Here is a 12,084-nt window from a genome sequence, read left to right as displayed (position 1 = left end):
GAATTGAGGCATGCCGTCCCCATCTCCAACTACAGATATCTCAGAAACTGCAAGAGCTATTTGAGAAATTGAGGTTTATTTTGAGTGTCTTTTTATTCGTCTCCTCGAGAATTGTGATATATTTCCATCAACGCCATGACATCGTAACTGACCGTAGAGCCTCCACACACGAGCCAATCGTGAAGGCGGATGTTGGCCCCAATTTGCCAATTGATGGGGCCCAAGTTTAACATAAATTTAAACGATCGCCTCCCACTGTGTGTTCGAGAAACCCGTTTATCTCAATTAGGCCATCTCTTCTTTATTATTTAAAACTATTTTTATTATTATGTCATCGTGCCTGCATAATCGCAAATTGCGTCCGTTTAGGCAGCAATCATTGCATATTGTTAGAGTCACCACAGAGGCTTGAAAAATACCAAAAAATTCAGCTTTAATGGACAATTAGAGTAATTTTTTTTAACACCTACATTAGTAAAACACTGAGTCACTCAGTTATATCAGTTCAAAGATCAGTTTCCAAAAACAAAATAATTAATAATTTACATGATGCTCGCAAAGAAAAGTGCATTTTTGCCCATTTAGTGCGGAAAAGAACGCTTTACAGCACACGACCTTACAATATCACACATTCGATTGAACGGTTCAAAACCTGATTAACATGCGCTTAATTTCCTGAAGGTTTTTCAATTCCGCTCCACGTTAATCCAGACCCTGCCTAAATAGGTGAGTAATTACCTTAATTGTGAACGTAATTTAGATTTAGCTTATTTTCGTCCTACACCACCCAACCGAAGAGAAACCCACGAAAGAAACAGTCTACTCAAATGGTAAGAACAGGCAACAACGCGCACGTTGATTATAAGCGGAACGCCAATAGAATCCACTTATTTGAAACAAAAGAGTAAGGTGCTATTGCCAGTTTTGACGGCATATCGGAAATCTAAGGAACTCCAACTTAAGATGGTTTTCAATGTTTTTCTTACCTCTCGAATCAGTCGAGCAGTATAAAACAATTCAAGTAACTCCCGCAACTACCGGCTACCTTAACAGAGCTTAATCCTCTTGATTTGCCGATGATGCGCGCATCAGTCGTAAATCATCTCCTTCGAGCATAGAAATCTTTGCAAAAACGGCGAGAAAATGCAAATTTTGCCCTCCAGGACCGGGCCGGGAGTTTGTTTGTGGTCGTTAGTATTCTCGGGGGCCCTATACGTCGCCAAGGGCTATTTCGAAGAAGAAAACCATCCCAAGTATCTGACAGCAGCAGTGGGTGATTTTATAGTGTTTGATTGTGAGATTGATTTCCCCCAGGGATATCCTATACCCTACAGGCTGTACTGGAGAAGAGGGGTGAGTAGGGGCGGTTTGAGGGGTGAATGCATGATTCGACTTGAATTGAGTTTTTCTTAGGAAACCTCGGTACGCCTCTGCTTTTTGCCAAATCAGGTTGATAATTTTTGTTAATATTGGGGAAGTATAGGGTTGTTGACATTCAAAGGCATATTGGCACAACATGCTTTTAATAGAAGTTAGATATTTTTGAAAATACGTCTTCCTCGAACGGGGACCTCTTTTACTGTAATTCTAACATTGAAGCCCAGCACACTCGTGCTTCTTTGATAACTCAAACGTAAAATCTTTACAGCTTTAAGGAAGACAAAGGAATATAATGGAACACAAAGATATTGGCGTAGCACGCATTCTCTCCTGGAAGTTATAAATTAAGGGAATATGTCCCTTTGGAAATAAAACTTCTATGCTGTCCTTAGCTATGAATCTCAGTACGACCCTGCTTCCCGCTAAAACAAGTGGATAATTCTTTCTTAATATAGGGGAACTATTGGGTTATTTATTGTCAAAAAAAAACATTGGCGCAATCTGCTTTTAATGAAAGCAACACATTTTTTAATATATTTCTTTTTCGAAATGGAAAATGCATTGCTACGTCTAACTACGAAGCTCATTACACCTCTGTTTTTCGCTAAATTAGGTTTATAATTTATGATAACAGAAGGGAAGTATAGACTGTTAGCGAACGAAAAAGCATTGGAGTAACATGTTTTTCCTAAAAGTTATAAATTTTGAAAAATACGTCTTGTTAGAAATGAGACTTCGTTTCACCCTTGATGCTCTGCAACTGCGTTCCCGTTTTCGCCAAACCACGCGTACACTGTTTTTGTACACTCAAGGAAGTTACACTACTTCTCTCTTACTAAGCAAAAAAAAAATTGCCATATGCGTTTTCTTTGCTGCTTTTAACTCTAATGCATAGTACGCCCCTGATCCTAGCCAATTGAAGTTCATTTCTTAATATAATGAAAGTATAGGGCTGTTAATGGTCACCAAGGCATTGACGTAACGCGTTTTTAATGGAAATAACATTTTTTTATATTTCTTTTTTTCAAATTAGATTTGCAGCATTGTTAGGTCGAATAATGCTTAATACGCCTCTATTTTTCGCTAAATTACAACTATAATATGTGGTAACATAGAGGAAGTACCAGATTATTAGCGAAAAAAATTTATTGGTGTAGTATGTTTTTCTTAAAAATTAATAATTTTTGAAAAAATTCCTATGTGTTTTTGGAAATGAGACTTCCTTTGCTCTTTCCAATCTTGGGGTCCAGCACCTACAATCCTGCCTTTTTTGCCAGATCAAGTTTATAGTTTTTGTAGGCTCAAGGGCGATATAAAACTATTAACAACCAAAAAGGCATTGGCGTAGCATTTTTCAGAAATAATACTACTATATGGTATGAGGTCCAGTACGCCCTTGTTTCTTACGAAATCAAAATAATCATTTTTTCTCACATGGAGAAGTATTGAGCCAGTATAAAGGACATTATATCGGAAACTTACTACGTCTCTGTTACACTGGATTATTAACGATAAAAGCCTGGCATAGATTAAATTTTTCAAAATACTTCTTGTTTGGAACGTATTTTCATGCTTTCTCCTGAACCTTGAAACTCAGCACGCCTCTGTTCTTAACAATCCCAGTGTAAACGCATCAAATTATTATCAAAGAAAAACACCTCAAAGATAATTCTTCGAAATTAAACTTCTTGTGCTGTTTTTTTACCTTGAAGCGAGTACTCCCCAAGTTTTTGTCAAATCAAGTCGATAATTTTTGCTGGTATAAGGAAAATATAAGACTATTGCCGACCAAAAACACATTGACGTAACACGCATTAAACAACAATAAGTCCTAAAACGCTTCTCTTTGGAAATTAATCTACTTCTGCTTTTATCTAGACTCTGAGCACGCCACTGTTTATTGCCAAATCAAGGTGAAAAATTGTGTTAAAATCAACATCGTGCAGTTTCTATTAATATGCGCATTCGCCTTTGTCAAGAAATGTTCTTCTCTTTACCGTAATTTTTCATGTTATATTTAACATTGAAGCTCAGTACGGCTCTGCCTTTTGCCAAAGTTCACAATTTCTTTTGATGCAGAAAAAGTATTATCAAATAAAAACTCATTGGATTAGCACATTTCACCTTATAATTAGACATTTCTGAGAGCACTAATGTGGGTACCTCAATATTCGAGTTATATAAATGGTTTAAGAAGATCCTGTTACAACATTAAATACACACACCCAAGGAAACCAGGTATTTTTCATCACAATAAACCCATATTAATTCCGATTTAAAGGTTCATTAATTTGGAATAATGGAATCGTTAGTTAGTGGCAAGACAACATACATAGCAAAAAATTAGTTGGCATTTCAATCAATATTAATGAACTTTTCCTAACAATAAACAAAGGTATTCTTAATTAAATGTTCAATTAGTTATCTCCATTGAAACAGGACAAAGTGGCCTACTCATGGTATGATGGGCAGACGAACGAGGCGGAAGAATATGTAGGCAGAATCCATTTAATCGATAAAAACAACTCGAATTTTCTTTACCATCCGCCCATGGAAAGGCCTTTCCAGCACTATGGGCGGGCATCCATTAACTTAACATCGATCAGAGAATCGGATGCTGGATGGTATGAGTGCAGGGTCATGTTTCCTACTAGAACACCTGCCTATAGGAACAATGGGACGTGGTTTCATCTAACAGTGAGCGGTCAGAAAAGCTCAAATATTAAAAACACGAAAACGTAAAGACTATCATGTTCTTCAGGTGGAAACCTTCTTGCCATACCACCCATAAACCAAACGATCCAAGAAGGGGAAGAAATTAGGTTTGTATGTGTAGTCAAAGACCCCACCTTGATTAGACTGAGGTGGCTGAAGGATGGAATACCTTTAAGTGCTTATAAAGACCTGTCTCAAAGATGTTCCGTAAGTCTCATTCTCTTTCCCTCCCTTTCTGCAATTTTCCAAAAAACCCTATTTTCTAGGTAGAAAAAGACGGTACTCTGGTGATAGCCAATACAGACATGGGCGACTATGGACAATACGAATGTGAGGCCAGTAATAGAGCTGGAGATATCCAACGAGCCAAAGCATTCTTAAATGTTCAATGTGGGTATTCACTTTCCCACATTCCTTAAACCATCTATTTAAACGTTACGCAGATAAGGCAAAGGTGATTTATGCCCCTCCAGAGCTGCATTTCCCCCATGGCAGGCCTGCGATGCTGGATTGTCACTATCGGGCAAATCCCCCATTGACGAATTTGAGATGGGAAAAGGATGGGTTCTTATTTGACCCATACAACGTGCAGGGTGTTTTCTATCGCAGGAATGGGAGTCTGTATTTCAGCAAAGTGGATGATACTCATGCTGGAACTTACGCTTGCACTCCATATAATGATTTAGGTAATTTCATGAAAGTAAGAAGGCTTTCTTCTAATATCATGTTTCTCTTAGGGACCCAAGGTGCCTCTTCAGGCATGCACGTTATAGTTCAAAAAGCCCCAGTTTTCACCGTAACTCCAAACAATTTGTATCTGAGAAAATTGGGTGAAAGCATTGATATGCCTTGCGATGCCCTTGATGGGGACAACGGGCACAGGCCCATGATAGTTTGGACGAAAGTGAGTATTTCTTTTAAAGTGAATTTAATTTAAACTTCTTCTCAGAAAGGATCTTCTTTGCCACTGGGACGCTACGTTATCAACGAAGGAAATTTGACTATCACCGATATAGAAGCAGAAGACAGGGGCATTTTCCAGTGCTCCGCTACCAACAAAGCCGCAACTGTGACTGCAGAAACTGAACTTTTAGTTGGTAAACTTTTCTCACTGTATAAACTACCCATTCTAAAAGCTTTAATCCAGAGAATATTCCTTCTGGAGCTCCATACAATCTTACTGCAGTATCATCCGCTAACTCTGTACATTTGACTTGGTTATCCAGAAGGCAAATCAATGTGGAATATAGCGTGTGGTACAAAAAAATTGAGAGTACTGAATGGAAGACTTACAAAGTACCCACATCCAGAAGCTTAGAAGCTACCATAACAAATTTGGATACAGGGACTGAGTACGAATTTATGGTGCTGTGTAAAGATGATAATGGGGATGGGCCCTTTAGCAAATCGATACGGATCTGGACTAAATCCGAAGATCCTCATGAGACCAATTTATATACTGGTAGGGGAAACGTTTATTTCTTTGTCTTTTTATAGAAAGCAGAGTTATAGAGGGGGAGGGGGGGGGGGGGTGGATCGAAATCTGGGAAGAGAAAATTTATCACTGGTTAAAGTATTGTTATGGTGAACAAATTTCGCTTCTGATTTGGGAATATCATAAAAGTATTTTCAAAAAAATTGAATTTTCCGTAAAAATCTGATTTATATAGAATCTCAAATTAAAAGAAAATGAACAAGAAAACACTGTTTAAAGTAATTTTTGAAATCTTCACTTAACGCTGCGATGAACATGATACGCCATTGAGTTAGAGAGATTTAAAGACCTAACCAGGCTCCCTCAAATTTGAATTTCATTTCTTTGGATCCAGGGTCCATTAACTAGGACTAAAATTAAGAAAAAAGTAGAAAAAAGACGTACCCAACGCATAACTTTGATATTTTGAAATCAGTTGCTCAAAAATCAGAGGCGTATTGAGAAAAATAAAATAAAAATGTTATCATCTCAAAATTTTGGCACTTCTGAGATTTCGGAAGTTGCTACTCCCCATGTACGAGCCTTGATGTGACAACTCTTGAAAACCGCTACCCCATTGATTTTATTAATATTTGCTGATCGGATAATTCTTAAACAAAATCTGAAACATTAGGAGCGTACTGCAATCCACGAATCAGTTTCTTGAAGTTTCTACGCGACTGATTTTATCAGGGTTGTTTTCCAGGACTTAGGGTCGTATTGGAAAACATTAATAAAAGAAAAATTTTGCTCAAAAACTCTTCAATAATTTTCAAAATTTCGAGATACCTGTGAAACTGAGCTAATTTTTGCACTATTTTAAACATTCAAAAATGGGAATATTTTTCATAGATTTTCAACATATTTTCTTGCATTATACCGTTATTATATACTTAATTAGTATCTTAAATAACTTTTGAAATTCGATCAGATTTAGACTAGAATCCCCGATCTTGATCTTTCAAAAAATCTTTAGGCCCAGTACCAATTGGGTACCCTCGAAATGTCGAAGTGAAACCTACAGACGATGGTTTGAAAGTAACCTGGGACCCACCCGAATTTGGAATGGAATTTTTCAAAACTTACGTTGTCAGGTAAATTTCCCTAAAGTCCTAGTTTTCTAAATTCAAAGGTGTTGTTCCAGGTGGAACCCTGCGAATGACGAATATATATTTGGATCTGCAGAAACGCCTGAAACCACCTACTTGAGCAAGTATTGCTATTCTGTCCCTTGACCACTTCGATTTCATTGTTTCTTGCAGTTAGAAATTTGTCAGAAGGGAGTGAATACGATGTTCAAGTCCTGGCGCTTTCTATTGACCATCAACAGGCTGTAAGCGACAAAGTCAGGGTGCTGTATCCAGGGTTTAAAAGCATTAGAGCTGTCTCCACAGGTACCTAATTCTTGCCATTTTTAATTTATACTATCATTTATTTGTTTATTTTGCAGGAATTATCGGTGGTTTGGCTTTCTTAGGGGTGGTTTTCCTTGCAGTATACCTAATTCGAAAACGATTCTTTCAGCACAGTCCTCAGCTCCTGAAGAAATAGCTTATTGAAGTTTGTCGATTGTAAAATTTGCCAAAAAACGCTATGTATAAGTATAACTATTTTTGTATCAGACGTTATTGAAAATACACTAAACAAAACTGAACAAATATAAGACCAAATGAAAAGACTGCGTGGACAGATATAAAAAATTTTATTATTCGTAAATATTGGCTACCTAAAGCTACATCAATACATTGGTATAGGTACAAGAGTTGAGTGAAAATGGTATATTTTTAATATCAATATTATAACTCACGTAAACCTACTACGGTACAAAAATAAAGTGTCTAACAAGATACTTCCTAACTTTAAAGCTCGAACAAATCTCCATGAGTTGCTTTTTTAATCCCGATTACGCTTTAATACTCGATATCATTCATACGTAATTGCCACATACAAATTATCCGCTAACATTCCATATTAATTTCATTCTTTTAGGCATACTTTGTGAAAATATTCACTGCTCGAAGCAAAATCGTCACTGACGAGAAGATTTCGTTACTTTACTCACGGATATTTTATTTCTGGTACGTGTATATCACATAACATAATTTACTAAATTCACACATATGACAAGATGGGGTTTAATTTGAAATAAATCTAAAATCCTAAAAAAATAGTAAATGCAAGTGATTCAAGGCAAACCAAACAGAACTCAATTTTTGGGGTTCATTTGCACCCCAAAAAACTTAATAAAACTGAGCAGATCACGTGATTTGGGTTAGTTCAGGTTAGTTGCAATCCAGAAACTTCCTTATAGGGTTATTCGTAGATCGAGGAGACAAATTGAATAAATGCATTGAGGCAGACTTGGCACGTCTTTAAAGTACTTTCAAAAATACTCGATTAAAGGTGAATATTTATAACTCTCACCTCGTCAGACTACAATGGTGTTTCATATCGTTTTACTTCCTATAATAACTTTAACCGTTGTTTAATTAAGCGTTTTTTACTATGGTTTTGTAAGGTGCGTATCATGGTGGTGGATTTGGATCGCCCCTGACTAGTTTTCAAAGGTTATAAGTTCTTCAGGCAGAAAGAAATCTTAGTGATTTCGCCATGGAAAACTATGGTGGTGTATCAAGCGTATTTCTCCAATAACGACGAAGTCATAAATTGAATCTGCCACTAAATTTTTGATAAATTTTGTTTTAACTTAAGTATTGTGACGGCGAAACTGATGAGTCGATGAATTAGAAAAACTTTATAATTGAAAAAAACTGCAAACTGTTGAAAAATTAGAGTATAAAGTAATTAAATCTGGTAAGTCCCTGGAGAACTCAAATTTAAGCCGATGCTCCCTCCAAATTCAAGGCCGTCGCAAAATTGAGTGATAAATTAAAGCATTTATTAAAACACTTTCCCGGCAAATGCCGGGCAATATGTGCTATTGCAGGCTTCAATAAGTTAAAAATTGATAAATACTTGAAAATAATAAAAAATGTATAATGAACACAATTTACTGGTATTTGGGTTTCAAAAAAATCTGGTACGCCACTGATATCCTCGAATTTATACTAAAAACGTTCCAATATTTCAAAATATCATAAACTTTCACTTTAAGATCAAAATCCAGGGCCTTCTTTAAATGGCTCAAAAATTTTACAAAATACAAGCAGTTAGGTATTTCAAGTTGTTTACACATTTTAAGCTAAAAAAACTTATGGTGCACCCCTGGTAAGGTGGAATTTCAGCTAAAAATGTTTCAACTTCTTTAAAATATCATAAACAATTTAATTATTTCAAAATATCGTAAGCAACTTTACTGCACTATTAAAACCAGAGGCGTTTTTAAAAAAGTTAAAAAAATTATACAAATTACGCAAGTTTCTTCCGAGGAAATTTTAGATTTTAAAGATCAGTTTACAGGTTGAAAATTTGATAAAATTTGGCTAAATAGGTATTTTAAGTTGTATCCTGATTTTAAGACTGAGGAAAACTTGAATGCAATAATTTGACTATATTATTTTTATTTACTATAACAACGGCAATGTTGCCTACGTAATCCATAGGGAATGTGTTTTCGGTTGCATATATAGCATTCGTATGAGCACGCGCTTACGCAGAAAGCAGTATTGCCAGTCTTCTTTGTTAGACTACTAGTTGACGACTTCGTAATACTTCTGATATTTCTGGACATTTCAACCTGACTAGGATCACATATTGAGGATTATTAGTTGTTGAAAAATACACGATATTTGAATCACAAGCATTAACTAACTTTTACATTCGCGTAAAAGTTTCTTTGGACTTATCGAAATTTCCGCAATGAAGTGATTAACTATTGGTTATATAAAGAAAACAATACAATAGAAAAAGACACCAAAATAATTCACAAAAAGTGTTTTTCTAAATAAAATGTTGTTAACTTATCACAAGCAAACAAATAGCATGGTTTAAGGTGTAGCTGAGTAGGTACCACCTTAAACCTTCAATCACATTTCGTACGTCGCGTTTTTGTTGCCGACTAATTTACTGCTGAAACTAAGGAAAAGCGGGGAGGAAATTGGATTGAAGAGGATTTGGCGTGTTTAATTATAACAGATAGATTTGTGACTTTCTAGTTTGAAACTAAAATAAGTAAGAAATTATGATTTCAAAAATCTTTAAATCCTCCTTAATCCCTACCAACAGAAATCAGCCATGTATTCTAGCGATTCTGCATCAATTTGATTCGCAGCACGAAATAGGCCACTACTCTCAAAAAAACGAATAAACCGGACAAAACAGCAATGTCAATAAAGTATGTGAGCATGTCCCCTTTAAAAGACATTTCGTTTAGAAACGTTGTGGGGTACTTGAAATGGCAATAGTTCTGCTTGCACTCCAATTTGGGTCGGTTCAGGCCGTAGATGGCCACCATGGTACCTTCAAAACTATACTTGACGTAGCTAATATAGGGCAGCCATTGGAAATAGAAGGGGATGTCTTCAAGTTTGGCGAAAAATCCCGAAAATAGCACCATGGGTATTGTTGAGATCGGGCCGAGAAACACCCCACTCTGTAAAACAAAACCATGATGAAGATGATAAAGAATGTTGAGAATCCATATACCAAAAAAGAACACGCATTTACCTCAATATTAAATCCTGCACCCACCAGCAATCCGAAACTTTGCGATACTAGAGCTGTGAGTACTGAAATTAGCAGAAACATGAAAAATCTCGTAGGTTCTAAGGGTTGGTGTGTGATGAAGTACACGCCTACTATATAACAGGTGGTAAGAATTATCTGGAAAACAAACAATGAGGTGTCTCAAAGAGTTCTTTCCCTAGCTAGTTTTACCTGGAACGGAACATCTGCCAGGGTTTTCGCAAAATAATACGCCTTTAGAGAGTACCAATAATTCAAATGTTCCCGCACGAAAACGGACATTTCCAGAGGAACTACAAATGAACTTAAATGTATACAGATGTCACCCTTTCAACAAATAACTTACATGTCAAAATAGTGGGCATCATAGCGGTGAACATCATGAACATAACAGTGAAAAATAAGCAGCCCGCGTTACTCATCACTTTGGCCGCATCGTTACCAATTCCATAGAAAATCGCCCCTATCAATATACCAATTATAAAATGTGCTACTAATCTAAGTCTAGTGAGTGTCCTATCCCTGAAAATGGAAGTTTTGGTGAGCCACATTCTAGAAGAAAAGTAATGCTGGCACTTACCTAAATATGATACAAACGCTACGCATAAAGAGTACTAGAAACTGATGGAATCCGGACGTAGGAAAACCACCCTTGTCTTGAGTTAAGTTTTCTGACGAGTCTGGAAAGAAGTAAAATATTCCTTCAAAATTTTAAACATTTTCTTAGAATGATAAGATTAGGTGCATTCAGGAAACAGTAGCGCTAGAGCGCTTTATTGCATTATCGATGTAACGCTGACTTAACGCATTAAAAGGTATTGCGCTGGAAAGGTAGTATATAAATCTTAAATTTTCACAAAATCAAAGAAATTATCAGAAAAAAGCAGTCAGTGAAGTTAAGCTTCAAGCACTACCGCATTCGACTGGTGTTAATTCCTTAAACGCCCTCACGGGTCTCCTTCCTTCAACGCTTCGTTCCGTTAAAACAGCGCATATTGTATTTAGAGAACTGTTCTCAACACAATAAGACTGACATCATCATTTATAAGGCCCGTGCGGTATTAACTTAACTGCTACAAAGACAAAGGACATTTAACATAATTTATTAGTTTGGAAATAGAATATAATCAAGAAAAGGGAGAGACACAGATAAGTTAATAACAGTATCTAAATTAAATTTTAAAGAAATTTCTTTAAGTTTTTTGAAGAAGGGTATAATTTTTGAAAATTTTACAGCTTTTGAAGAAAATGAAAATTTAGTTACAAATCCTGAACATCATAAGAGGGTTAGAGATATTGAATTAATACATGAATCAATTGGAGCTTTGGAATTCAATAAAAAGAAATGCAGATGCTATCGCTAACTAAGTGTTCAGCATTCACAGCCAAGAGATATGTCTGCTGTCAATAATCCACTTGTTACTCCACGCCCAATGGCTTTAGAGTGGAACAAAGGGGGAGAGAGTAACATCACATGGTTCCCACAAATATTATTACTTATGTGAAGAGTGATATTATCACGTTACACATAATTGTTCAGACAAATTGCCAACGCACAAAAAGTCACAAACTCATTATTTTAATTTTAATTTTTTTTCTTAACGTACCCAATAAGGAGGTTGTGCAAGTGGGTGGGGCAAGGGCACCATTATTGGGTGGAGGCCCACTGGGGTGCAATGCCAAACATTCCCCATTTGGTTTTAACTGCGTAGTTTCCTTCGCAATGTCATTGGAAATTATTTTTTGTCCAGTGGCTTCCAGAGCTTTAGACAAGACAGTGTTACATCGTCCAGCATTTACTGCAACCACCAGTTTTTGCACGTAGTCTCCGTGTTCTCCACAGGCAACCTCCATTACTAAAAAGAAAGAAA

The 12,084-nt window shown here is 36.3% G+C and overlaps 2 protein-coding genes across 3 annotated transcripts in view; one reads left to right on the top strand and one right to left on the bottom strand.

Annotated features, from left to right (window-relative positions):
* Positions 1-958: 958 nt before the first annotated feature.
* bdl (borderless) lies at positions 959-7,418 on the top strand. 2 transcript variants are annotated; one of them, XM_066389771.1, is made up of 12 exons: positions 959-1,353; positions 3,820-4,084; positions 4,142-4,302; positions 4,362-4,485; positions 4,539-4,781; positions 4,833-4,999; positions 5,045-5,192; positions 5,243-5,557; positions 6,546-6,663; positions 6,714-6,778; positions 6,832-6,963; positions 7,020-7,418. In XM_066389771.1, the coding sequence occupies exons 1-12, from the start codon at positions 1,144-1,146 to the stop codon at positions 7,118-7,120; spliced, it is 2,049 nt and encodes a 682-aa protein (XP_066245868.1). In that variant the 5' UTR covers positions 959-1,143; the 3' UTR covers positions 7,121-7,418. The 2 variants fall into 2 exon arrangements, with proteins under 2 accessions (XP_066245868.1, XP_066245867.1); XM_066389770.1 differs by having other exon boundaries at positions 967-1,353; positions 6,714-6,782; positions 6,836-6,963.
* Positions 7,255-12,084, bottom strand: part of Atet (ABC transporter expressed in trachea) — a 24,070-nt gene continuing 19,240 nt past the window's right edge. Inside the window, exons 8-13 of the mRNA XM_066389769.1 lie at positions 11,821-12,069; positions 10,794-10,893; positions 10,560-10,735; positions 10,406-10,506; positions 10,196-10,351; positions 7,255-10,121 (exon numbers count right to left, since the gene is read on the bottom strand). Coding sequence (XP_066245866.1) covers positions 9,771-10,121; positions 10,196-10,351; positions 10,406-10,506; positions 10,560-10,735; positions 10,794-10,893; positions 11,821-12,069 — 1,133 coding nt within the window. The 3' untranslated portion in view covers positions 7,255-9,770. The remainder of the gene's footprint in view (positions 10,122-10,195; positions 10,352-10,405; positions 10,507-10,559; positions 10,736-10,793; positions 10,894-11,820; positions 12,070-12,084) is intronic.

Source organism: Euwallacea similis, chromosome 4 (genome assembly GCF_039881205.1).
Source record: "Euwallacea similis isolate ESF13 chromosome 4, ESF131.1, whole genome shotgun sequence".
Classification (NCBI taxonomy): domain Eukaryota; kingdom Metazoa; phylum Arthropoda; class Insecta; order Coleoptera; family Curculionidae; genus Euwallacea; species Euwallacea similis.
Note: the sequence above shows the minus strand (reverse complement) of the source record. Positions and strands in the feature narration are given on the sequence as shown.